This window comes from Aegilops tauschii, chromosome 7 (genome assembly GCF_002575655.3).
Source record: "Aegilops tauschii subsp. strangulata cultivar AL8/78 chromosome 7, Aet v6.0, whole genome shotgun sequence".
NCBI lineage: Eukaryota > Viridiplantae > Streptophyta > Magnoliopsida > Poales > Poaceae > Aegilops > Aegilops tauschii.
Window position 1 is genome coordinate 2,877,300 of NC_053041.3, and position 27,838 is coordinate 2,905,137.

General features: G+C 48.1%; 1 protein-coding gene across 1 annotated transcript; it reads right to left on the reverse strand.

Annotated features, from left to right (window-relative positions):
* Positions 1–8,258: 8,258 nt before the first annotated feature.
* On the reverse strand, positions 8,259–24,267 carry LOC141026394 (uncharacterized). Its single transcript, XM_073502881.1, has 2 exons — positions 22,927–24,267; positions 8,259–8,282 (listed from the first exon to the last, which is right to left on the reverse strand). Exons 1-2 carry the CDS (start codon positions 24,265–24,267, stop codon positions 8,259–8,261), a joined length of 1,365 nt encoding a protein of 454 aa, XP_073358982.1.
* Between the last annotated feature and the right edge of the window lie 3,571 nt (positions 24,268–27,838).

The window sequence follows — 27,838 nt, forward strand, 5'->3', positions numbered from 1 at the left end:
GAAGTTCTCATGCATGTTGCGTTTACTGACAAACGCGGATTGTGCCGGAGAAATAATAGTAGGCAAAATGGGTGCAATCCTGGAGGCAAGCACTTTGGCAAAAATCTTCGCCACCCCGTGAATTAGATTGATAGGCCGGAAATCACTCACCTCCAGAGAATCTGATTTCTTCGGCAGTAGAGTGATGATGGAGGAATTAAGACGTCCAAAGGAATAACATCTGGCATCAAACAGGGCCTTGATAACTGCCATGAAATCCTGTGCTATTGTGACGCCCGAGAAATCAAGCTACAGTAACCCTCTGGTAATCATGCAACGTCACCTTGATTACTGTTGATAATCTCGCGTTGGTTCAGAACCGATCCAAATTCAAAATCTGAATTAAAGTTAAAACAATTAAAGTTTTCAAGTCAAAACTAAATAAATGTTGGTGAAGAAATCATCTTCTAATAAAATACTTAAATGCACTAAATAAACTAAAACAACGCTAAAACAATTATCTAAAATGCTTTTAAAATAATAAGCACCTGCAAAACACTTTATTTAAATTGCCAGAATATTTGGGGCTGTGACCTATTTAATAACACCAAATTAGTTGTCGCTTTTAAATTTTATAAAACTAAAATAAAAGAAAACTGAAAAGAAATAGAATAAAAAAAAGAAAACAGAACAAAAAGAAAGAACCCCCCACTGGGCCACAACCCAGCTGGCCTCTGGGCCAACCAGGCCGGCCCAGCCGGCGCCTAGCGACCCCCTCCCCACTTCCCCCCGATCCCCACCCCGTTCCCTCGTCCTCACACCCCGCCGCCACCACACAGCACACACACGGGAGAGGAGCTCCCTCCTGTCCGATGCCGCGCCGTCGACTCTGACCGCCTCACTGCCCTTCCCCGTCGCCCGGTCATCTCTCCTCCCTCCGTTCTCCCCAGCAGCTCACCGCGCCCCTCTTCCTCCTCGTTTGGCCGAGCGCAGCCACCACCTCGCCGTGGCCATGGCCAACGGCCTTCCCGAGCTGCTCGTGCTGCCCTACGACTTCCTCGACGTTGTCCACGACCTCCACGTGCTCGAGACCGACTGGAGCGGCCCCAAGTCAGCGACATCGACCGGTTCCCCGTCGCGTCCACCGGAGCTCCTCCTCGACCCCTGCCGTCGCCGACGCCGTCGACGCACGCCGCCACGCCTGCACCTCGTCACCACATCGCCGTCGTCTCCGACTTCCTCCTCAACCCCCACTGCCCCGTGCCCTGCAACCCCTCGTGAGGCCCCCTCCTTCTCCTCTACCCCGCTCCCGCCGCACGCCGCGTCCAGCGTCGTCCTTGTCCCGCGCGCCTCGCTCTGCTCCAGCCCATGGCCGCCTTCGCCGGCCAGTGCTCGTGTGCGTGCGTCCCCGTTAGGCCTTGCCCCGCCTCCGCTCCGCCTGCCGCTGCAGCCTCACCGCGCTGCCCGCTGGCCTCCGCCGCCTCCCCTGGCCGGCGACCGCGCCGTTGGCCTCGCCTGGGTCGCGCCTGACCAGGCTCGGGCGCCCACGCCCGTGCCCGTAACCGCGCCCGAACCGTTAAGGCCCTCTGGGCCTATGACGAAAGGGCCCCGCCCCAGAACGTTTTTTTATAAAATAAAAATAAAAATAAAAAAATGAATTAATAAAATTAATAATTAATTAATTAGTGAATTAATTAAGTTAATTAATCCTGTTTAATTAATCTAATTAACCAGTTAGTTTAATTAAACAGTAATTAGATTAGCTAAATCATAATTAACCTAAACAGGGTATGACATGCGGGACCCACACGTCAGTTAGACCCAGTCAACGCCCTGTTGACTGCTGACGTCATGATAACGTCAGCATGCACTATGTGGATAATGTTGAATTAAAATAATTAAATAAATTCTAAAAATGATTTAAAACTTTAGAAAATCATATAAAATAAACCGTAGCTCAGATGAAAATACTTTCTACATGAAAGTTGCTCAGAACAACGAGACGAATCCGAATACGCAGCCCGTTCGTCAGCCACGCACCCCTAACATATCGAACACACAACTTTCCCCCTCCGGTTCATCTCTCCGAAAACGCGAAACAACGGGAATACTTTCCCGGATGTTTCCCCCCTTCGTCGGTATCACCTACTACCGCGATTGGTCCCCACTAACAACGCTCATTGTCATGTCATGCATCATCTTGCATATGTTTGCATTATATTTATTGTTTCTTCCCCCTCTTCTCTCGCTAGACTCCGATACCGACGCTGTTGCTGCCCAGTTCGACTACGGAGTTGACGACCCCTCCTACTTGCCAGAGCAACCAGGCAAGCCCCCCCCCTTGATCACCAGATATCGCCTATTCTACTCTCTACTGCTTGCATTAGAGTAGTATAGCATGTTACTGCTTTCGGTTAATCCTGTCCTGATGCATAGCCTGTCCTTGCTACTACTGTTGTTACCTTTACCTGCAATCCTACATGCTTAGTATAGGATGCTAGTATTCCATCTGGCCCTACATTCTTGTCCGTCTGCCATGCTATACTATCGGGCCGTGATCACTCGGGAGGTGGTCACGAGTATATACTTATATACATAAGATATATGATACCTGTGGTGACTAAAGTCGGGTTGGCTCGTAGGAGTACCCGCGAGTGGATCTTTGTGGTGGAGCGACTAGGCAGGTTGAGACCACCTAGGAGAGAGGTGGGCCTGGCCCTGGTCGGCGTCCGCGGTTACTTCATAATAACACGCTTAACGAGATCTTGGTATTTGATCTGAGTTGGGTCGTTGACCTTATACGCACTAACCGCCACGTGGGACAAGATATGGGCAACCGGCGTCGTGGTATCAGCCGAAGCTCTTTTTGACGTCAGCGACTGAGCGGCGCGCGCCGGATTGGACTGGAATGCCTGCTCTTGTATTAGGGAGGCTAGGTCTGCTTTCGGCCGCGTACGCAACGTGCAGGTGTGCAATGGGCGATGGGCCCAGACCCCTGCGCGCATAGGATTTAGACCGGCGTGCTGACCTCTCTGTTGAGCCTAGGTAGGGCTGCGACGTGTTGATCTTCCGAGGCCGGACATGACCCAAGAAAGTGTGCCCGGCCAAAGGGGATCGAGCGTGTCGGGTAATGTGGTGCACCCCTGCAGGGAAGTTTATCTATTCGAATAGCCCTGATCTTCGGTAACAGGACGACTTGGAGTTGTACCTTGACCTTATGACAACTAGAACCGGATACTTAATAAAACACACCCTTCCAAGTGCCAGATACAACCCGGTGATCGCTCTCTCACAGGTCGACGAGGAGAGGATCGTCGGGTAGGATTATGCTATGCGATGCTACTTGGAGGACTTCAATCTACTCTCTTCTACATGCTGCAAGACGGAGGCGGCCAGAAGCGTAGTCTTCGACAGGATTAGCTATCCCCCTCTTATTCTGGCATTCTGCAGTTCAGTCCACCGATATGGCCTTTACACATATACCCATGCATATGTAGTGTAGCTCCTTGCTTGCGAGTACTTTGGATGAGTACTCACGGTTACTTTGCTCCCTCTTTGCCCCCTTTTTCCCTCTTCTTCCCGGATGTCGCAACCAGACGTTGGAGCCCAGGATCCATACGCCACCGTCGACGACGACTCCTACTACGCTGGAGGTGCCTACTACTACGTGCAGGCCGCTGACGACGACCAGGAGTAGTTTAGGAGGATCCCAGGCAGGAGGCCTGCGGCTCTTTCGATCTGTATCCCAGTTTGTGCTAGCCTTCTTAAGGCAAACTTGTTGAACTTATGTTTGTACTCAGATATTGTTGCTTTCGCTGACTCGTCTATGATCGAGCACTTGCATTCGAGCCCTCGAGGCCCCTTGCTTGTATTATGATGCTTGTATGACTTATTTTAGTTTTAGAGTTGTGTTGTGATATCTTCCCGTGAGTCCCTGATCTTGATCGTACACGTTTGCGTGTATGATTAGTGTATGGTCAAATTGGGGGCGTCACAAGTTGGTATCAGAGCCGACTGCCTGTAGGAATCCCCCTTCCACACTCCTTGGCCGAAGTCGAGTCTAGACATTACAAAACTTTTACTAACATGGCTGTGCGGCTTACGGGCCCACACCGCCATTGGGTGGTATTAGGATCTTTTATTCCTCGTCTTTACTCTCGGATTCTGATCTCTCTCCTATTCGGGTTAAATGAATTTGCTAAAATCTAACTTTAGGTTCTCGAAAACACTTTCTCCCGGAGAGCCCCTGCAGTCCAGATGATCGCCGGCTGCACCTGAAGATTTCGAAGATACTCTCCGAGGTTATCCCGAGAACTTGTGCTCATGCGTGTGCAATTCCCTTCCACCGTCAAACCCAATAAATAACTACATGCCCTTGCCATTCTTTCGTTCATATCCCCAGCTGCTCTTGTTATTACAAGATGCATCGAATTATTCTTTGACTTTGAAGAATCTCTTGAGCCACTGCCTTACAGATCTTGGCCGCATGAATACCCCTACGGATAATTCCTCGCACTTATCGAGTATCCGCTCATCCCTAGTTGTTCATGTGTTTCACAAAATTCTTTGAAATACTATCCAATCTTTTGTAGAATCCTCTGTAGCCCATGGCTCTTGAAATGCTTGTCTACCTGCATTATGGTTAATTCCAAATGACTAGCAATATTCATGGATGTCCTTTGCCTTTATCATCTTGGATCCCTTGACTCAATATGTTGTGAATGCTCGCAATCCTCAATCGGATCCTAGATTTCATCCTTCTGGCACAGATGCCGTTTTGAACATGAGTTGGTTCTCGGCAATTCAAACCTTTATTGATTGCCCAACTAAGTGTTTTCAACTTATCCATCCTTGATCAGAGCGTCTGCTTCTCATCGTTCGTTTTGGAAACCATAATTTCTTTCTAATTAAGCATCAGACTAATCAGGTGATTCTTGAATCTGATGCCTCTGCATTCCTTCTTCTTCTGAGTGAGTACCGATACTCACATCAGCTCCGTTGTGGATCGCCCGATCCATGGTTGGATTGTTATCCGACAGTGTCCTTCATATTCAATCACCTTGTGAGTTCTTCCCCTGATACATAATGCCTCTGGTAAATTGTATCCTCTGCTTGGCCAACCATGCTCTGCTTTCGAGCTTGTGTATTTACTTTTGAAACTTGTGGTATATGTTACTAAGATGCCCGATGGGTTGAACCTATGCCTTCCCCTAATCCGTGAGAACCCGAAAGTTTTCACAAGTCTTACTCTTCCGGTGTTCTACCAGATAAAATTCCAAAGCGAGAGGTGGATGAAATGATATGCATTAAAGAAGTGGGAGTCGAGCTTGAACTTTGTGTTCATGCCCATGAAAATGATGTAGACCGTCTCGGAAGCTTCTTGCAAAATGATTATCCAGCTGTATGATTCTTTCGGAATTCTTGAAATTGATTCCTTACAGTTATGGTTCCGACCATGCTGTCCTGATCTAATATATCTGATGGGAAATCATTCCGGTGCCTCGTCTATTTTTGGCAAGGTTGAAGTATCTACTGCCATAGGTGAATGACCCGGTTCTACTTCTATCATGTTCTACCTTCGAGTATTATCCCCTGGTATCTCGAAGATGTCTTGCCATTGCACCACATCTTACTAACTTTGTTGAAGTAATGTCTTTCCTTATCGTAATCACTCTACGGGTTCTGGGTTGTTGTCAACCGAGGACACCGACTAGTGAAATTATTCTGCACTACAAATCAAATACCCCTAGTATTTTACTTGGAAATTCTGAACCCAATCTGGTCATTCCTAGACTATCGGCTGCATCCTGGTCTTGCTATCTTTAACTGTGCTACCTCGTCCTTCTCTGCTGCACGAATTCTTCAGTGTGTGAGCACGACTTACGTCGACCTTTCAACATCATGTTGCTTGTCTTGAAAGCCAACTTTGGTTCCGAGCTTGCATCTTATATATTGATCCTATAACTTGCCACTTCGTCCTTCCCTTGCTTTTTGTCATTGATGTTTGATTGCATCCTCTCGAAACCTCCCGGCAAATGTGTCGGATCACCTTCAACACTTTGACTTCTTCCGAGATGTTAACCGTGTTCATGATGAGAAATACCCTCCTTGCCCTCGATGATTTTTATTATCATCGACAACACCCTTGACTTCCTTTCAGCGCGAACTTGTCCACATTATGAATACAACTTGCTCTCCAGCTAGTGTTGTGTTCTGCCTTGAAGTATTACTGTCTTTTCTGTCGAGAATGTTGTGGGGATTGCTTCACCTCTTAGAAATTCTTGGTATGATGATACTTCTCACCATCACAATTCTTTCTTGGTCCTCGTGTTGATTCCAACCGGGGTACCAATAAATGAACGGTGTTGTTTGGATTTTGCCCTTCTAGCAACCCTATTGCTTTGAAGCTAATGGTCGGCCATTCATTCTTAGACTATTGATTATTGAATCGCCATTCTGACATTGGTCATGCTACCTAAGCCCATATTTCGGGTTCACCTTTCAACCAATGTTTAATTGTGTATGTTTTCCTCGAGCATACCTCATTATATCATTTGATCTGACAAATGTTATCTCCTTGTTCACAGAAGTGTGGAAATCCATCTTTTGAAATCTCAATGAATTGTCGCTGAGTCCATCAGCCACCTCCTCACCCTCTCCCTGGTTTAATGATGAACTCATGTTTCGGAACTCGCTTCCATAGTTCATTTTCCCGAGAATCTTACAATGTTATCTCGTCAATTTGTGTTGCACCTTTCCTTCTTAGGCCTCCTGAGTCTGAGGTACCCTAACACCGATCAGATCTGAATCTCGGTCAGATATGATGGTTGGAACATTTTTCCAAGAATTATAACACTGGTCTTTTATGACCCGGTAAGGTGATGGCATGCCCAGCACACCTGGCCGGATGACCTGCTGTTATAGTTTCCTTATTAGCAAGGTTATCCATTCTTCCAAGAGGAAATTGTTAGACTTATTCGACAAGTTGTTCCTGATGGATCCTTAGTGAATCCAAAGTCTGATCTTTACCCAATGACCATGTCAATGCTATCTCGAAGCATGTCTGTGGTACTCGATTTTCGACAAGAACATTTGAAGCCCAATGCTAAATGTTTTCTTGCTCAATTATCCAAACACCGTTGTATGGGTAATGTCATGAAATTTCTCTCCCCTTACCTAAAGAGTTTTCTACATTATATCCTGTCATGGATATCATGCTCTGCTTGTCCTTGGGAAGGATATACCCTTGAAATATGTGTTTAAACACATTTTCCTTTCCATTGTTCTGCTTAAACCTGATAATCATATTTTCCTTTCCATTGTTTGGCTTAACCTTTCTTGTGATCTATATGATCTAAGCGGTAATATTCTCCTGCTTTTGTAAACACCTCAGTGTCCAATTCTGTCAGAAAGACCCTGTTACTATTATTGATGACATTCCGGTAACCACCGATGGACGAGAACTTTGCCTATTGGTCCGCCTCGTTCAACGAGCAGGAACATGGTTCTCTTCGTCCCTCGCCCTTGGTACCGACGTTGTTGCTGACATAATCGACAGGCTACCCTCTGACATGCCTTGCTTGCATGATCACGCAAGACGTCTCCGCCCTTCCTACTTTTAACCCACATGGTTGGCCCATAACCCATAGTTCCACAGGATCGAAACCTGACTCTCCTGTACAGCCCTGTTTCTAATAGTTAGTCCTCGCATTTGACTCTGTATGTAATTGACGAGTCACCTTCCTAGTGATCTACTCTGGTATCAGACGCAATACTTATTCTTGTGCCCTGAAACCCCTTTCACCTCCTAATTGGGCATCGAACGATTGCCTATCCGCTTGATACTTCTTACTGTACTTTCTTGCTTGGCTCTCGATGTGTTTCATTTGACCAACTCGAGAGATACCCCTGTGTTCATTCATGGGATAACCCCCGATGGTTAACCCTTATAGCATTCTATCATTGTCGAACTGCCCCTTACCTATTCGTAAGTACGAGACAGACCCCGAAGAAAGGATGCAACTTCGTCAAGATGACCTGAAGTAGATAAATGAAGACATCAACGAAAGGGATCAACCTCTTCGAAAGGGCAGCCAAGACCGAGAAGACCCGTTAGAATTTCGTAACCAAATCCCTTCCCCCTTACCCCACCTCTTAAAGTCTCGGGACGAGATTTCTTGTAGTGGAGGAGAATTGTGACGCCCGAGAAATCAAGCTACAGTAACCCTCTGGTAATCATGCCACGTCACCTCAATTACTGTTGATAATCTCGCGTTGGTTCAGAACCGATCCAAATTCAAAATCTGAATTAAAGTTAAAACAATTAAAGTTTTCAAAAGTCAAAACTAAATAAATGTTGGTGAAGAAATCATCTTCTAATAAAATACTTAAATGCACTAAATAAACTAAAACAGCGCTAAAACAATTATCTAAAATGCTTTTAAAATAATAAGCACCTGCAAAACACTTTATTTAAATTGCCAGAATATTTGGGGCTGTGACCTATTTAATAACACCAAATTAGTTGTCGCTTTTAAATTTTATAAAACTAAAATAAAAGAAAACTGAAAAGAAATAGAATAAAAAAAGAAGAAAAGAAAACAGAACAAAAAAAAGAACCCCCCCACTCGGCCACAGCCCAGCTGGCCTCTGGGCCAACCAGGTCGGCCCAGCCGGCGCTTATAGCCCCCCTGGGGCGACCGAACCCTAGAGACCCCCTCCCCACTTCCCCCCGATCCCCACCCCGTTCCCTCGTCCTCCCACCCCGCCGCCACCACACAGCACACACACGGGAGAGGAGCTCCCTCCTGTCCGATGCCGCGCCGTCGACTCTGACCGCCTCACTGCCCATCCCCGTCGCCCAGTCATCTCTCCTCCCTCCGTTCTCCCCAGCAGCTCGCCGCGCCCCTCTTCCTCCTCGTTTGGCCGAGCGCAGCCACCACCTCGCCGTGGCCATGGCCAACGGCCTTCCCGAGCTGCTCGTGCTGCCCTACGGCTTCCTCGACGTCGTCCACGACCTCCACGTGCACGAGACCGACTGGAGCGGCCCCAAGTCGGCGACATCGACCGGTTCCCCGTCGGGTCCACCGGAGCTCCTCCTCGACCCCTGCCGTCGCCGACGCCGTCGACGCATGCCGCCACGCCGCTACACCTCGTCACCACATCGCTGTCGTCTCCGACTTCCTCCTCGACCCGCACTGCCCCGTGCCCTGCAACCCCTCGTGAGGCCCCCTCCTTCTCCTCTGCCCCGATCCCGCCGCGCGCCGCGTCCAGCGTCGTCCTTGTCCCGCGTACCTCGCTCTGCTCCAGCCCGTGGCCGCCTTCGCCGGCCAGCGCTCGTGCGTGTGCGCCCCCGTTAGGCCTTGCCCCGCCTCTGCTCCGCCTGCCGCTGCGGCCTCACCGCGCTGCCCGCTGGCCTCCGCCACCTCCCCTGGCCGGCGACCGCGCCGTTGGCCTCGCCTGGGTCACGCCTGACCAGGCTCGGGCGCCCACGCCCGTGCGCCCGTGCCCGTAACCGCGCCCGAACCGCTGAGGCCCTCTGGGCCTATGACGAAAGGGCCCCGCCCCAGAACCCTTTTGTAAAATAAAAGAAAATAAAATAAAAATGAATTAATAAAATTAATAATTAATTAATTAGTGAATTAATTAAGTTAATTAATCTTGTTTAATTAATCTAATTAACCAGTTAGTTTAATTAAATAGTAATTAGATTAGCTAAATCATAATTAACCTAAACAGGGTATGACATGCGGGACCCACACGTCAGTTAGACCCAGTCAACACCCTGTTGACTGCTGACGTCATGCTGACGTCATGGATAATGTTGAATTAAAATAATTAAATAAATTCTAAAAATGATTTAAAACTTTAGAAAATCATATAAAATAAACCGTAGCTCAGATGAAAATACTTTCTACATGAAAGTTGCTCAGAACGACGAGACGAATCCGAATACGCAGCCCGTTCATCAGCCACGCACCCCTAACATATCGAACACGCAACTTTCCCCCTCCGGTTCATCTCTCCGAAAACGCGAAACACCGGGAATACTTTCCCGGATGTTTCCCCCCTTCGCCGGTATCACCTACTACCGCGATTGGTCCCCACTAACAACGCTCATTGTCATGTCATGCATCATCTTGCATATGTTTGCATTATATTTATTGTTTCTTCCCCCTCTTCTCTCGCTAGACTCCGATACCAACGCTGCTGCTGCCCAGTTCGACTACGGAGTTGACGACCCCTCCTACTTGCCAGAGCAACCAGGCAAGCCCCCCCCCTTGATCACCAGATATCGCCTATTCTACTCTCTACTGCTTGCATTAGAGTAGTGTAGCATGTTACTGCTTTCTGTTAATCCTCTCCTGATGCATAGCCTGTCCTTGCTACTACTGTATTTACCTTTACCTGCAATCCTACATGCTTAGTATAGGATGCTAGTATTCCATCTGTGGCCCTACATTCTTGTCCATCTGCCATGCTATACTATCGGGCCGTGATCACTCGGGAGGTGGTCATGGGTATATACTTATATACATAAGATATATGATACCTGTGGTGACTAAAGTCGGGTTGGCTCGTAGGAGTACCCGCGAGTGGATCTTTGTGGCGGAGTGACTGGGCAGGTTGAGACCACCTAGGAGAGAGGTGGGCCTGGCCTTGGTCGGCGTCCGCGGTTACTTCATAATAACACGCTTAACGAGATCTTGGTATTTGATCTGAGTTGGGTCGTTGACCTTATACGCACTAACCGCCACGTGGGACAAGATATGGGCAACCGGCGTCGTGGTAGCAGCCGAAGCTCTTTTGACGTCAGCGACTGAGCGGCGCGCGCCGGATTGGACTGGAACGCCTGCTCTTGTATTAGGGAGGCTAGGTCTGCTTCCGGCCGCGTACGCAACGTGCAGGTGTGCAATGGGCGGTGGGCCCCGACCCCTGCACGCATAGGATTTAGACCGGCGTGCTGACCTCTCTGTTGAGCCTAGGTAGGGCTGCGACGTGTGATCTTCCGAGGCCGGACATGACCCAGGAAAGTGTGCCCGGCCAAAGGGGATCGAGCGTGCCGGGTAATGTGGTGCACCCCTGCAGGGAAGTTTATCTATTCGAATAGCCGTGATCTTCGGTAACAGGACGACTTGGAGTTGTACCTTGACCTTATGACAACTAGAACCGGATACTTAATAAAACACACCCTTCCAAGTGCCAGATACAACCCGGTGATCGCTCTCTCACAGGTCGAGGAGGAGAGGATCGTCGGGTAGGATTATGCTATGCGATGCTACTTGGAGGACTTCAATCTACTCTCTTCTACATGCTGCAAGACGGAGGCGGCCAGAAGCGTAGTCTTCGACAGGATTAGCTATCCCCCCTCTTATTCTGGCATTCTGCAGTTCAGTCCACCGATATGGCCTTTACACATATACCCATGCATATGTAGTGTAGCTCCTTGCTTGCGAGTACTTTGGATGAGTACTCACGGTTGCTTTGCTCCCTCTTTGCCCCCTTTTTCCCTCTTCTTCCCGGATGTCGCAACCAGACGTTGGAGCCCAGGATCCATACGCCACCGTCGACAACGACTCCTACTACGCTGGAGGTGGCTACTACTACGTGCAGGCCGCTGACGACGACCAGGAGTAGTTTAGGAGGATCCCAGGCGGGAGGCCTGCGCCTCTTTCGATCTGTATCCCAGTTTGTGCTAGCCTTCTTAAGGCAAACTTGTTTAACTTAGGTCTGTACCCAGATATTGTTGCTTCCGCTGACTCGTCTATGATCGAGCCCTCGAGGCCCTTGGCTTGTATTATGATGCTTGTATGACTTATTTTATTTTTAGAGTTGTGTTGTGATATCTTCCCGTGAGTCCCTAATCTTGATCGTACACGTTTGCGCGTATGATTAGTGTACGGTCAAATTGGGGGCGTCACAGCTATGATCTCCCAACACACCTTGAAGAATAGCCCTGAAAATGTAACATCCCAAATTTTCAATTTGGTATGTTATACATAGATCATCATTGCATATCATGTTTTATTGCATTTTGACAAATCCTCGATAAATCCTAAGCAACTCAAGGACCCTCGGAGAGAGTTGGGGATTTTCTCGAATTTTCATATTTGATTTTCATCAAATAATAAGACGAGGATTTTGGTTTTAATTACTTTCTCTTCGGAAAATATTTCATTAAACAAAATAATTGAGAGGAGAAAATATGACTTCTTCAAAACTATTGAAATACTGGAGGAAAAGTGTTAAAATCATTTATTGGATTTATTCGGATTTTATTTGCAATTTTAATTGCATTAAAAACATATTGCATGTTTTCAAAAATTTATTTTGTGTTAAAAAATGTCCACCCTATTCTAGATTTTCTAACTAGACGGGGAAATTTTGTTTTATCTTTTTTGGATTTTTATATATTTTTCTACGAATTTTTTTACCGCGAAACGTATTTAAAAAAAACGAGCGACGCCTGGCCGGGCCGCAGCCCAGCCGAGCGCCGGCCCACCCCGCGCCCCTCTCCTTCCCCAGCACGGGAGCGCCGCCGCCGCCGTGTCTGGCTTGGACACGGGAACCCCGCCGCCGCCGTGTCCGGCTTGGACACGGGAACCCCGCCGCCGCACCTTGCCCCTCCCCCAAGCTGCTGCCCCCCTCCTCCTCCTATATATACCCCCCTCTCCTCTCACCTCACCTCACCTGGCCCGCCGCCGCCCGCACCCGTCTCGCTCGCCGTCGCCGGAGCCGAGCCCGAGCCGCCGCCGTTCGCCTCCCCTCGCCGCCCCCTCGCACCCCCCCGCCGCCCTCGCCAGAGCAGCCGAGCCCCGCCGGAACCCCGCCCCCGACGAGGTACTGCCCCGTTCGTTGCCGGTTTTCTTTAAAAAAACCATTCGTTTAAAAAAAAACCTAGATCGGTTTTTTTCGGTTGTATTATTTTGCGAGCGTTCACCGAACCGTTCGTTTTAACGAACGCGTTCGTCGGTTTTTCTCTGTTAACGAACGACCGTTCTTTAACCGTTCGTCCGTTTTTCTTTTTCGTCGGATTTTTCCGCTATTTTCTCAGATTTGATTTTTGATCGAATCTTCGTTTCCGTTTAACTTCTCGCTCGTTTATCGGAATCAGGCGATTCAAGCGCCTAGAGTTTCGTCTCGAAATTCTCTTTCCGTTTAACCTACTCAAACAAGTTTTTGCTACTGTAAAATTTGACCTAGAACCAGATTAGTAAACGAAGCTTCTTTCTTTCGCAGTTTGACTTTCGTTGCTTCTTTCGAGTTGATTCTTTTTGCAAACCCAGTTCTTAAGTTGAAATTTCTGGTTGGATCTTTCATTCGAGTTTTACCTGTGCATTAGATGAGGACTTATTGTTTGCTTGTTTGTTTGCGATAGAGTACCCGGAGTGTGCCGCTTGTTACTTCGAATCGCTAGGTTTTGCGGATCATCAGCAAGGCAAGTAACACTTTGATCATACCTTTCCATACCCAGTTTTTATTGCATTAGATCAATCCTCAAACATTGCATGATTAGGATCTACTTAAATTGTGGGTATTGGGAAGTAGTTGAGGTAGTACCTATCACCTGTTTTATTATCAAACCCTTGGGAGTTACTTCTACGTTTGCTATTATATTGCCATGCTATGCCCGTAGACGTGGATTGGGTTTGAGAGATTTCCATGACAGATGTGAGATTGTTAATTAATGGTTTACCTAAGGTGGCAACTAAAACTCACATCTGGGTGGATTGAGGTACCTGGGTATTCCAGGATTGCCTGTTTTTCTTTTGGACCGCCACCCAGGTTCAAAGGGATCATGGGTTTATTCATGCTAGAAACTTCCGTGTGCAGCCGCAAGCTATTATGGGCTCTAGCATAGTTGACTAAGTTGTGTGAACTCTTACAGTGGTAGACTAGCAGATGTAGGGGAAAGTAGGTGTAACTGTCTACCCATACGTAAGGTGCAAACACTTCTGAAAGACTGTGTCTCGGTCATCCGTTACTCAAACACCATGTAGTGCGAGTAATCCAACGGAGGAGATCGAGTCTTGTGGGGAAAAGTGCGCAAACCTCTGCAGAGTGTACAAACTAATCATGATTAGCCGTGTCCCCGGTTATGGACATCTTGAGTATCTAGTACTTGGATTATCATGTGAATCTCATCACCATGCTACTTTTAATTAATTTTGTTGGGTTAATGATGATTTCTTAATTGGGATTGAGATGCTGTCAACCATCTCAATGTTTCACAACCACCATGATAGTTAAATAAAATTTATTCCTTTGAAGTAGGGTAAAATTGGCTTTTCGCAAAACTGTAACCATAGAGCTTTCCACCAACCATATATGCATGTAGTATAGTATTATTATTGTTCATTATCCTCTATGTGTTACTTTGCCAGCATATTCTATGTGCTGACCCGTTTTCGGGCTGCAACGTTTCATGTTGCAGACTTTTCAGACGACGAGTAAGGTGCCTTAGGTCGTGGTCTTATACTCAGTGATGCCGCTGGAGTTGATGGACTCACTTATCTTCCAAGTCTTCCGCTGTTATCGTTTTTAGATGGCCTTAAGCCATATTTACCATACTATTTCTCTTTGGAGATATTCGATGTAATAAGTGTGTGATTGCTATTCTGTTATAAATCCTCCATTTGTACTGTGCGTGTCAGCATTACTGATCCAGGGATGACACTGGTGCACAGCAGCACAGACCATTTGAGGTCTGGTCGCTACAAAGTTGGTATCAGAGCACGCGTTGACTGTAGGACACGACCACTAAGCTTAAGCCCTAGAAAGCTTCTCTCTTCTCATTTCTGACCCCTCTCCACTTTCTACTCTTTTAGGAATGGCGGATGCAAGGAGCAAGTTCATGCAACCAGATGAAGACACGCCGTTTGGACGACACTTGAAGGAAGTCACTAAGTACTTGAACATAGGAATACCAAGCATCACCGGAACCTACAACGCCACATTACCCGAAGAGGAGAGCTGGAAGATTCAAGTTCACATTCCAGGAAGGACGTTTGTGCCAGTTACTGAACCTATAAGATTGGTTTTCGAAGCACCAACCTGGAGTTTAGGGAAGAGCAGGGCCGCACACATCGCCATGGGACGCATTGGAGAAGTCTACCACCAGGAGCTTAAGGATACAATTTACCAAAGTTGTGGATGCCGAGACGCGCAATGGGAGATGATCAGAACCAAGAAGGATGGATCAATTGCAGCTTTCATCCAGGAGCAAAACCAACATATTCGTCGCCAGGAAAACCAGATGTGCACGGACAAAGAAGAACTGAAGAAGGCATTAACCAAGATCAAGGAGCTCCAAGAAGAACTCAAGGCTACACGCGAGGATTATATGGAGGAAATCATCGCACTAGTAGGAAAGAATGACGACCTGGAGAAGAAGATTGGCGTATTCATGGGAAATCCAGTGCCAAAAGCAGAAGCTGACGAATGCACTTGTCCGGATAATTACATCATCATCGACGACACCGACTCGGAACCAAGTGAAGATGACTTTGTTGATGAAGCCGGAGCAGACATCATGGAGTCTTCAACGGATTAGAATTTTTATTAGACCACCATATCAGTAGTAGTTTTCCCCCATTTAATAGTATAGTTTAAGCACTTTGTAACGCTAGTTAGATCGATTGTTTTGCCTAGCTTGAATTGATTGAGTGATATTGATTGAATTTGTCTCATGAGCATATGGGTAGTGTTTTCTCTCTAGACCTCATTCTATTCTTAACTCTCATCTTTTCTAAACCAATCAGATGCCTCCGAGACGCGACACCGGATTTGTTTTCCCACCAGAAATCACCCAGTTGATTCAGCAACAGAATGCCCTGATGCAAGTGTTAGTGCAGAACCAAGGCAACAACAACAACAACCCACCGCCACCACCACCTGTTGATCACTTAGCCCGTTTCTTAAGGCTAAACCCGCCGGTGTTTTCCAGTAGCACCGAGCCGATTGTTGCAGATGATTGGCTCCGCAAAGTTGGAAGGGAGTTGACCACTGCAGGATGCACAGATGCGGAAAGAGCGCGTTTTGCCGCACATCAGCTTGATGGACCCGCAGCATCATGGTGGGAGAATTATACAGCCACGCACCCTATTGACACTGTCACATGGGACCAGTTTCAGCAAGCTTTCCGTACAGCTCATGTTTCAGCAGGAGCTATGGCCATGAAGAAGCGTGAGTTTCGCAATCTACGCCAAGGAGGACGCACCGTAGGCCAGTATGTGGAGGATTTCAGTAAGTTAGCACGTTATGCACCAGATGACGTTGCTACAGATGCAGCCAAGCAGGAGAAGTTTTTGGAAGGACTGAATGATGAGCTGAGCATGCAGTTGATGGTAGCAACCTTCAACAACTACCAGGAGCTGGTAGATAGAGCTCTCATGATTGAAGGGAAGCAACAACAGATTGAAAACCGTAAGAGGAAGTATGGACAAGGGAAGTATAACTCAGGAGCTCAACAGAAGCCTCGTTTTGCCCCGAAGCCGGGAGGACAGTTTCAGCATACCCATGGAGGAGGTAGTTCGCACAACCATAATGGCTCTAAAAATGGTAATGGGAATGGAGGAAGCAACGGACAGAACCGCACCAACCCATCTACCCCAGCCAAGAGGGACCTGAGCCAAGTCACTTGCTTTAAGTGCCAGAAGAATGGACATTATGCCAATGAATGTCCTGAAGCCCAAAATGGAAATGGCAATGGAAGCTCTGGGAAGAAGCCGAACCCGTTCAACAAAGGACACGTGAACCACGTGAGCGTGGAGGAGGTTGAAGCTCAGCCTGATGCAGTAATAGATAAGTTTTTGGTTAAGTCATTTGCTGCAACCGTTCTTTTCGATACTGGGTGCATCGCATTCATACATATCAAGGGGATTTGTGAATAAGTTTAAGCTGTCCACCAAAGTTCTCAGAACCCCTATGTTAGTAACCTCGCCAGGAGCAGAGTATGTGGCAACCCAAGGATGTTTTCAGATACCATTGGCCATTGGTAGGCATGTTTTCCCCTCAGACCTCATAGTTTTGGAGTCGCAAGGTTTGGATGTGATTTTGGGAATGGATTGGCTATCGTTGTATGGAGGAAACATCGACTGTGCCAGCAAGACGATTTTGCTTACCACCCCGGAAGGGAAAAGGATCAAGTATGTATCCCGGCATATGCCGAAGAGGACCCAAGTAAATTCCTTATCAGGAGTTGTACAGGAGGAAGTACCAGTGGTGAAGGATTACCCGGGCGTATTTCCAGAAGAGTTGCCAGGCATGCCACCGGATAGAGACATCGAGTTCTTGATTGAACTTTTTCCAGGCACAGGACCAATATCTAAGAGACCGTACAGGATGCCCGCAAAGGATTTGGAGGAAATTAAGAAGCAGATCAAGGAGTTACTGGATAAAGGCTATATTCGCCCAAGTTCGTCACCTTGGGGATCACCAGTACTTCTAGTGGAGAAGAAAGATGGATCGCTGAGGATGGTTGTTGATTACCGTGGATTGAATGAAGTGACCATCAAAAACAAGTACCCACTGCCGATGATCAACGATTTGTTTGACCGCCTACAAGGAGCTAAAGTATTTTCCAAGATCGATCTACGATCAGGATACCATCAGTTAAAGATTCGAGAGCAGGATATACCCAAGACGGCTTTTACCACCAGATATGGATTGTATGAGTATACCGTTATGTCATTTGGTTTGACTAACGCACCTGCCTATTTTATGAACCTGATGAACAAAGTGTTTATGGAGTTTTTGGATAAGTTCGTCGTGGTGTTCATTGACGATATTTTAGTCTTTTCCAAGAATGAGGAAGAGCATGAGGAGCATTTACGATTGGTACTTGAGAAGCTCAGAGAACATCAGTTATATGCCAAGTTCAGCAAATGTGAATTTTGGCTGAAGGAAGTTGGATTCCTTGGACATGTTATTTCTGGAGAAGGAATAGCAGTAGACCCTGCCAAGGTTGACACAGTGACAAGTTGGGAATCACCCACGACAGTTGGAGAAATCCAGAGTTTTCTTGGACTTGCAGGATACTACCGGAGATTCATCGAGAATTTCTCGAAGATTTCTAAGCCCATGACTGAGCTATTGAAGAAGGACACCAAATTCAATTGGACTGTGGAATGTGAAGCTAGTTTCCAAGAGTTGAAGAAACGATTGGTTACATCACCAGTGTTGATTCTGCCAGATCAATGCAAGGACTATGAAGTTTATTGCGACGCTTCTCGTCGAGGACTTGGAGTAGTGCTTATGCAGGAAGGAAGAGTTGTGTCATATGCTTCACGACAACTTAAACCCCATGAGAAGAATTATGCTACGCATGATTTGGAATTAGCAGCCGTGGTGCATGCATTCAAGACATGGAGACATTTTCTCATCGGAAACCATTGTGAGGTGTATACGGATCACAAGAGTTTGAAGTATATTTTCACGCAGAAGGAGTTAAATCTCAGACAGAGGAGATGGTTGGAGCTCATTAAAGATTATGATATGAGATTGCATTATCACCCAAGAAAGGCTAACATAGTAGCAGACGCGTTGAGCCGCAAGAGTCATGTCAACACCCTCATGACAGGAGAGTTACCTCAGGAGTTAGCCGAGGACCTTCGCGAGCTATGTTTGGAGATAGTCCCAAGAGGCTATTTAGCGACATTGGAGATTCAGTCTACCTTGATGGAAAGGATCAGAGAAGCTCAGAAGACAGACAAGGAGATTGAAAGGAGAAGATGAGCAAAGGAAAAGCCAAGGGATTTCGTGAGGATGTGCACGATACCTTATGGTTTGAGGACCGCGTATATGTGCCAAATGATCCGGAGATCAGGAAGTTGATTTTGCAAGAAGCCCATGATTCACCGTACTCGATTCACCCAGGGAATACCAAGATGTATTTGGATCTGAAGAATACTTTCTGGTGGACCGGAATGAAGAAGGATATTGCGGAGTATGTAGCAGTTTGTGATGTGTGTCAGAGAGTGAAGGCAGAGCATCAGAAGCCAGCAGGATTGCTACAACCATTGCCGATACCCGAATGGAAGTGGGATAAAATAGGCATGGATTTTATCACAGGATTACCCAGGACTCGTTCAGGCTATGACTCAATATGGGTTGTAGTCCACCGTTTGACGAAAGTGGCTCATTTCATTCCAGTAAAGACCACTTACACCAGTGCTAAGTTGGCAAAGATATACATGACCAGGATCGTATGTTTGCATGGAGTTCCGAGGACCATTGTATCAGACAGAGGAACCCAGTTTACCTCGAAGTTTTGGAAGCAGTTACATGAAACATTGGGAACCAGGCTAGAATTTAGTACAGCTTTTCACCCACAGATAGATGGACAGACCGAGAGAGTCAACCAGATTTTGGAGGACATGTTGAGAGCTTGTGCACTAGATTATGGATCTAGTTGGGACGATAATTTGCCATATGCAGAGTTTTCGTATAACAACAGTTATCAGACCAGTTTGAAGATGGCCCCTTTCGAAGCCTTGTACGGAAGGAGGTGTAGAACACCGTTGTTATAGGACGAAGTTGGAGACCGTCAGTTGTCTGGACCAGATTTGATTAAGGAGTCTGAACAGAAAGTGAGGTTGATACGCGATAGGCTCAAGGTAGCCCAGTCCAGGCAGAAGAGTTATGCTGATTCTAAACGAAAGGAGACAGTTCACGAAGTCGGAGACCGAGTGTATCTTCGAGTATCACCACTTCGAGGAGTGAAGCGCTTTGGAGTTAAGGGAAAGTTAGCGCCCCGTTTTATCGGACCATACAGAGTTGTGGAACGTATGGGAGAGGTTGCCTACAAGCTGGAATTGCCCGAAGGATTGTCTGGAGTTCATGATGTATTTCACGTCTCCCAGTTGAAGAAGTGCCACGCAGAGATGGCTGAGATACCACTGAGAGATACTGTGCCGCTGGAAGCTATTTAGCTGGAAAGTGATTTGACCTATGAGGAGAAACCAGTTAAGATTCTGGAGTATGCCAGCCGAGTTACCCGCAGTAAAGTTATCAAGTTTTGCAAAGTCCAGTGGAGTCACCACACGGAAGATGAAGCCACCTGGGAGCGAGAGGAAGATCTACGGAAGGACCACTCCCACCTATTTTCTAGCCAACCAGAATCTCGAGGGCGAGATTCATCTTAAGGGGGGTAGGTTTGTAACATCCCAAATTTTCAATTTGGTATGTTATACATAGATCATCATTGCATATCATGTTTTATTGCATTTTGACAAATCCTCGATAAATCCTAAGCAACTCAAGGACGCTCGGAGAGAGTTGGGGATTTTCTCGAATTTTCATATTTGATTTTCATCAAATAATAAGACGAGGATTTTGGTTTTAATTACTTTCTCTCCGGAAAATATTTCATTAAACAAAATAAATGAGAGGAGAAAATATGACTTCTCCAAAACTATTGAAATACTGGAGGAAAAGTGTTAAAATCATTTATTGGATTTATTCGGATTTTATTTGCAATTTTAATTGCATTAAAAACATATTGCATGTTTTCAAAAATTTATTTTGTGTTAAAAAAATGTCCACCCTATTCTAGATTTTCTAGCTAGACGGGGAAAATTTGTTTTATCTTTTTTGGATTTTTATTTATTTTTCTATGAATTTTTTTTCCGCGAAACGTATTTAAAAAAAAAACGCGCGACGCCCGATCGGGCCGCAGCCCAGCCGAGCGCCGGCCCACCCCGCGCCCTTCTCCTTCCCCAGCACGGGAGCGCCGCCGCCGCCGTGTCCGGCTTGGACACGGGAACCCCGCCGCCGCACCTTACCCCTCCCCCAAGCTGCTGCCCCCCCTCCTCCTATATATACCCCCCCCTCTCCTCTCACCTTACCTCACCTCGCCCGCCGCCGCCCGCACCCGCCTCGCTCGCCGTCGCCGGAGCCGAGCCCGAGCCGCCGCCGTTCGCCGCCCCTCGCCGCCCCCTCGCACCCCCCCGAGCCCCGCACCCCGCCGCCCTCGCCGGAGCAGCCGAGCCCCGCCGGAGCCCCGCCCCCGACGAGGTACTGCCCCGTTCGTTGCCGGTTTTCTTTAAAAAAAACCATTCGTGTTAAAAAAAACCTAGATCGGTTTTTTTCCGGTTTTATTATTTTGCGAGCGTTCACCGAACCGTTCGTTTTAACGAACGCGTTCGTCAGTTTTTCTCTGTTAACGAACGTCCGTTCTTTAACCGTTCGTTCGTTTTTCTTTTTCGTCGGATTTTTCCGCTATTTTCTCAGATTCGATTTCTGATCGAATCTTCGTTTCCGTTTAACTTCTCGCTCGTTTATCGGAATCAGGCGATTCAAGCGCCTAGAGTTTCGTCTCGAAATTCTCTTTCCGTTTAACCTACTCAAACAAGTTGTTGCTACTGTAAAATTTGACCTAGATCCAGATTAGTAAACGAAGCTTCTTTCTTTCGCAGTTTGACTTTCGTTGCTTCTTTCGAGTTGATTCTTTTTGCAAACCGGAGTTCTTAAGTTGAACTTTCTGGTTGGATCTTTCATTCGAGTTTTACCTGTGCATTAGATGAGTACTTATTGTTTGCTTGTTTGTTTGCGATAGAGTACCCGGAGTGTGCCGCTTGTTACTTCGAATCGCTAGGTTTTGCGGATCATCAGCAAGGCAAGTAACACTTTGATCATACCTTTCCATACCCAGTTTTTATTGCATTAGATCAATCCTCAAACATTGCATGATTAGGATCTACTTAAATTGTGGGTATTGGGAAGTAGTTGAGGTAGTACCTATCACCTGTTTTATTATCAAACCCTTGGGAGTTACTTCTACGTTTGCTATTATATTGCCATGCTATGCCCGTAGACGTGGATTGGGTTTGAGAGATTTCCATGACAGATGTGAGATTGTTAATTAATGGTTTACCTAAGGTGGCAACTAAAACTCACATCTGGGTGGATTGAGGTACCTGGGTATTCCAGGATTGCCTGTTTTTCTTTTGGACCGCCACCCAGGTTCAAAGGGATCATGGGTTTATTCATGCTAGAAACTTCCGTGTGCAGCCGCAAGCTATTATGGGCTCTAGCATAGTTGACTAAGTTGTGTGAACTCTTACAGTGGTAGACTAGCAGATGTAGGGGAAAGTAGGTGTAACTGTCTACCCATACGTAAGGTGCAAACACTTCTGAAAGACTGTGTCTCGGTCATCCGTTACTCAAACACCATGTAGTGCGAGTAATCCAACGGAGGAGATCGAGTCTTGTGGGGAAAAGTGCGCAAACCTCTGCAGAGTGTACAAACTAATCATGATTAGCCGTGTCCCCGGTTATGGACATCTTGAGTATCTAGTACTTGGATTATCATGTGAATCTCATCACCATGCTACTTTTAATTAATTTTGTTGGGTTAATGATGATTTCTTAATTGGGATTGAGATGCTGTCAACCATCTCAATGTTTCACAACCACCATGATAGTTAAATAAAATTTATTCCTTTGAAGTAGGGTAAAATTGGCTTTTCGCAAAACTGTAACCATAGAGCTTTCCACCAACCATATATGCATGTAGTATAGTATTATTATTGTTCATTATCCTCTATGTGTTACTTTGCCAGCATATTCTATGTGCTGACCCGTTTTCGGGCTGCAACGTTTCATGTTGCAGACTTTTCAGACGACGAGTAAGGTGCCTTAGGTCGTGGTCTTATACTCAGTGATGCCGCTGGAGTTGATGGACTCACTTATCTTCCAAGTCTTCCGCTGTTATCGTTTTTAGATGGCCTTAAGCCATATTTACCATACTATTTCTCTTTGGAGATATTCGATGTAATAAGTGTGTGATTGCTACTCTGTTATAAATCCTCCATTTGTACTGTGCGTGTCAGCATTACTGATCCAGGGATGACACTGGTGCACAGCAGCACAGACCATTTGAGGTCTGGTCGCTACAGAAAACCCATCCGGCCCCGGTTCCCTATCCGGGGGCATTTCCATTGTAACCTGCTTCACCTCCTCATCCGTGAAAGGAGCTTCCAGACTGCTTGCCATTTCAGGAGAGATCTGCCCCAAATTCAGCTCATCAAGCCTTATTGTGTGTGGTGGGTGGTCCGGTGTGCCCATGAGATTTTTGAAGAATTGGCTTGCCATGTCTAACTTCTCATCATTAGTCGTGACCGTCTGCGTACCTGCCCTTAAGTACGGTATCAGGTGCTTTCTTCGCCTCCCATTGGCCTTCATATGGAAGTACTTAAAATTTGCGTCCCCCTCCTTTAGATCTCGCACCCTCGCCCTCTGCCTCAACCGAACCCTTTCTAAAGAAGCAAATGCCAGACATTTACCTTTGAGAAAAGCCTTCAGCTTACGTTCCTCCTCAGACAGCGGTCGCCCTTCTTGTGCCGCGTCCAGTCTCAAGATGACCTCGCTAGCGATTTGGAATTGAAGATTCAGCCGGCTCACACTCTTCTGACCCCAGCTTCTTAGAGCTTTAGCTGTGCGCAGTAGTTTGATGTGCATAATCTTCATTGGGTCATAGCTAGAAACCCCCTGATCCCACGCTTCCTTAACAACATCCAAGAACCCCGACAGCTTACACCAAAAATTCTCAAACCGAAAGCGGTTAGCACGCGGTCCAACAGCCGTACAAGAGAGAAGCAAAGGTGTGTGATCTGAGATATTAGAGCTGAGTGGATGGAGATCGCTGATTGGGTAAACCTCCTCCCAAGCATTATTGAATAACACACGATCTAACCTCGCCATCACCGCATGTTCTTGTTGATTGCACCAGGTATACCTCCTTCCAATCATCGGCATATCATGTAGACCAAGCCTATTAATAGCGTGTCTAAATTTAGACATGAGTCTCCTGTTACCTCTCCCTGAACTACGCTCCAATTCCGAGCAGATCAGATTGAAATCCCCAGTAACAATCCAAGGCAAGTGCACTTGATCACCGAACTGCACCATCTGCTCCAGAAACCTCAATTTATCCTCATCACCTTGTGGCCCGTACACCGGGGACACCATCCATTCTTTGCCATCCTCCAGAGAAAGAGCGTGAGCCGAGATCATAAACTCACCCTTCTGAATGTTCGAAATCCGCAACCTATCATATTTCCAGGCTAACAGAATTCCTCCTCTTGTGCCATCCGCCTGAAGATAATCAAAAGCATCAAAAGCAAGACCCAGGCATTCACACACAACCGCTGCATCCACAATAGCAAACTTTGATTCTTGAAAACACACTAAAGAAATGTTGTAGGATTGAGTAAAAAGCCTGATCGAACACCTCCTAGCAGGGTTATTCAGCCCCCTTACATTCCAGACTAACACATTAATCGGCATCTCCATGACACAAACGAAGACCACAAATACCCCACACACACACACCTACGCGCCACAGGGCTCCACAACGTCAGGAAGGGAGAAGGAGCTGAAATCTGGCAGCATCGGTTCATCAAAAGCAACTTCATCAGGGGCGAAGAGAGCTATCACTGCCTTGATATGGTGAGGCGCCAACGGCTTGTCGAAAAGCTTGATATACTCCTCCAGGGCTTCATCCGATACATGTTCTTCTGCCTAAATCACGCCCATCTGCCTGAGTAACACTATTTGAGCGCGTTGCACTGGCCCCAGATTAGCCCCACCACCAGCCTTGCACAGCCTAGCACTTCTCCACGGGGTAAAATTTGGCGGCATCATCTTCTTTCTGCGCGCCGGTGCCGAAGCCGCAGGTCTGGGACCCAGGATGGATGGTGTAAGGTTACTCATGAGTCCCTGCCTCAACGTCTCCCCCACCAGCATTGGGCCGGCGATCACCCGCGGCAGCAACTGGTGTTCCGCCAAAGGCACAGCGATCGGAGTGCGCGTGGGGCTCTCACTCGCCTCCCGCGGATGTGGGATTCTAATAGAGAGACCCCTCCCCCCATCCTCTGAATCGTCTTGTCCTCCCAACACAGCCTCCCGATTCTCCACCATGATATCCAACTCAGTCATCACCTCTGACTCACTTTGTCCTACCAAAACAGCCACCTGCTTCTCCATCAGTTGCTCCAATTCCGGCCCGGAGCAATTGCCCACTACTAGGGAAAAGCCTAGCAGCAGCGCAGGTTTTAGGTACATTAGTAGCGCGGGTGCCCGCGCTACTGATACGACGCTACACCTAACTGGTAGTAGTAGCGCGGGTGCCACCCGCGCTACTACTACGTCCATTAGTAGTAGCGTGGATACCACCCGCGCTACTACTAACTAGTAGTAGAGTGGGTCTGTACCCTCGCTACTGCTAACTAATTAGGAATTAAAAAAATAAATTCCAGCCATGGCTGCTGCTGCTAGCTAGGCATCATCGTCCTCTTCGTCCATGGTCGATGTTGATCCTAGAGGGGATGAAGTCGTCCATGGTGATACACCTCTCCTTTGCTGCTGCTACAAAAAAAAGACAAGGATTAGAAGAGGAAGAGAGAGATGGAGAGGAGTATGTGCAGCAACTCACCGGTGGTCGCTGGAGTTGGAGCCGAAACCCTAGATGACGCCATGGATGGCGCTCTGCTCAATCTGGAAGATGAAGAGAGAGAGAGAGAGAGAGAGAGAGAGAGAGAGAGAGAGGAGTAGGAAGAAAAACTCACCTGTGGTTGTGTCCATGGCGGATCTGGCCGCCGCCATGGATGGCGCTCTGCTGGATCTGCCTCTCCTTCCAACATCAGTGAAGGAGGAGGAAGGAGGGGGAGGGGGTTGTGGTGGGTGTGGAGGTCGCCGGATTTGGGGAGTCATGAGGTGCGAGGCCGGCGGTGGTGGTGGATGAGGAAGGGAATCGTGCGTGGGAGGGAGAAGCGGAATGGGAGAGCCTATGGAGAGAGGGGGGAGAGTGAGGGAGAGAGAAGGGATTCGACCGAGGATATGGAGATTTCACCTACCTTGTACTTAGTAGTAGCGAGGAGTATAAACCCACGCTACTACTATCAACTTAGTAGTAGCGCGGGTTCATACCCCACGCTACTACTATGGCATGTCCCCGGGGGGCATGGTAGAAACTGCTTAGTAGTAGCGAGGGTTAAAAACCCGCGCTACTACTATCAACTTAGTAGCAGCGAGGGTAAAAAACCGCGGCGCTACTAGTAAGTAGCAGCAGTGAGGGGTATAAACCCGCGCTACTAGTAAGCGCCTGTCTATAAGCTTTTCCCTAGTAGTGGCCAGCATAGCCTGCATAAATCGCCATGGAATCTTGAACCTGATCATCCTTAGCCTCACGTCCTGCTACTCCCATATCCGTCGAGACAACACCAGCAGACAGGGGACTGAACGACAACCTACGCGGCGGTGCCGTGACCCGGAGGGCCGCTCTGTCAAGAGTTGGTGTAGAGACCAGAGCCCCGGAGCCCACCGCCGTGAGCGCGGTCGAGTCCTGAACAGAAGGCGTGGAGGCGCCAGCTCTGGAGCCGACCACTGTCGCCGTGGAGGAGTGGTGCGAATCCCCCGAGCCTGTTCTGCCACCGGCCTTGACGATCGCAATCTCCCCCGATGAGTGCTGAGAACCAGAGGCCTGTTGAACCCAGGATAGCGCCCGGCCCCCTACCGGAGGGATCAAACCATTGATGCGGCGACCACCACCCCAATCGCCCGCCATGCCGTGTCCGCCAGGTCCACCAAAAGGGTGAGCACCTGAATATGGCCCTCCACGGCCCGAGCCATCAATTCTACCCCAGAAACAACATCTGGAATAGTCATGCCTCCTTGTGAGATCTTCATCATCCTCTGGCTCGAAGTTGGGCCTGAACTGGAGGTAAGGGACAGTACGGTCCACCACATCCAACACATGAATTGTGAGGGGATGAATCAATGTCGGCCTCTCCAATAGTGGTGCGGGATTCAGAGGAGACAGATGGAACTCCTCATCGAATGAGTCTTGCTGGCCAACCAGCTCCGGAATCTCCAAGTCATAAACCTTGGGGATGCTCGAGGGATTCCTCATCCAGGCTGTGACCTCCAGCCGCCAACGGTCGTCCGGCGGCAAGATCTCCACCAATGGGCCATTCAGATTGTTGATCAATTGACCGATGGCCCCACACTCCCAAGCGCTAGCCGGCATCCCCTCAATCCCTAGTCTGCAGAAGAAATCCAGCTTGCTGTTGGATGCCTGAGCACATCGATGCCACCTCTGGAAAGAGATGGGAGCACCGGTGCAGTGAAGCTTGCCGGAGAAGGAGAAGACCTTGTCGCAGTCTGCGTTAGAGGCGAAAGAGATGAAGATATCCGCCGGGTGTGTGACCTCGATCCGGACATGCCTCCTCTCGATGCTGCAAATCCTTGCCAGAGATTGGACCAAGGCCTCCGGGGAGACAGCCGGCCTCCTACCACCAACCAAAGCGAGCAGCGCCCGGCTGTGGAAATCCGCCTCGAGCTCCTCCATCCCTGGCGTGCGCGCAATGATGCCTCCACCCCTCTCCGGCCGCAGATCTGGGTCACCATGGGTGAGGAGCTCGCCCGGGAAGTGGTGCTGGACCAGCAGGGGATAGTGCGCCATACCGAGCGGCGGGGAGGCCGGTGGGATGAAGCCGGCCGAGGAGGGTGATGTCGAGGGCGGGAGGCCGGAGCAGGAGGATTGTATCTGGGTCGGCGGCTCGGAATGGGCAGAGGAGGGCGACGGGCGACGCCAGCCGAAGGCGGACCTCGATTGGATCTGGGCTGAGCGGCGGTGTGTGGGTGAGGCGGAAGCGACGAGTTGGAAGAAAAGGAGCACTCACGAGCAAGATGCCCCGTGATCGAGCACTTATGGCATCGAATCTCGCCGGAGCAATTAGCCTTTTGATGCCCCTCGTCCAGGCATTTAAAGCAACGGCCCCAAAGCCACCGGGGAATCCCAAGCTTGAAGTCAGCCGGATGGCTGTCGGCCGTGTCCGTCACATAACGTGGCTGTCGA

Bases quoted from the DNA above. Each gene is read 5' to 3' on its own strand.
- LOC141026394 (XM_073502881.1), bottom strand. From the start codon at position 24,267: ATGCCGATTAATGTGTTAGTCTGGAATGTAAGGGGGCTGAATAACCCT. The intron at 8,283-22,926 runs GTTACAATGGAA...ACTTTAATTCAG, and splicing joins CGGATGAGGAGGTGAAGCAG to ATTTTGAATTTGGATCGGTT.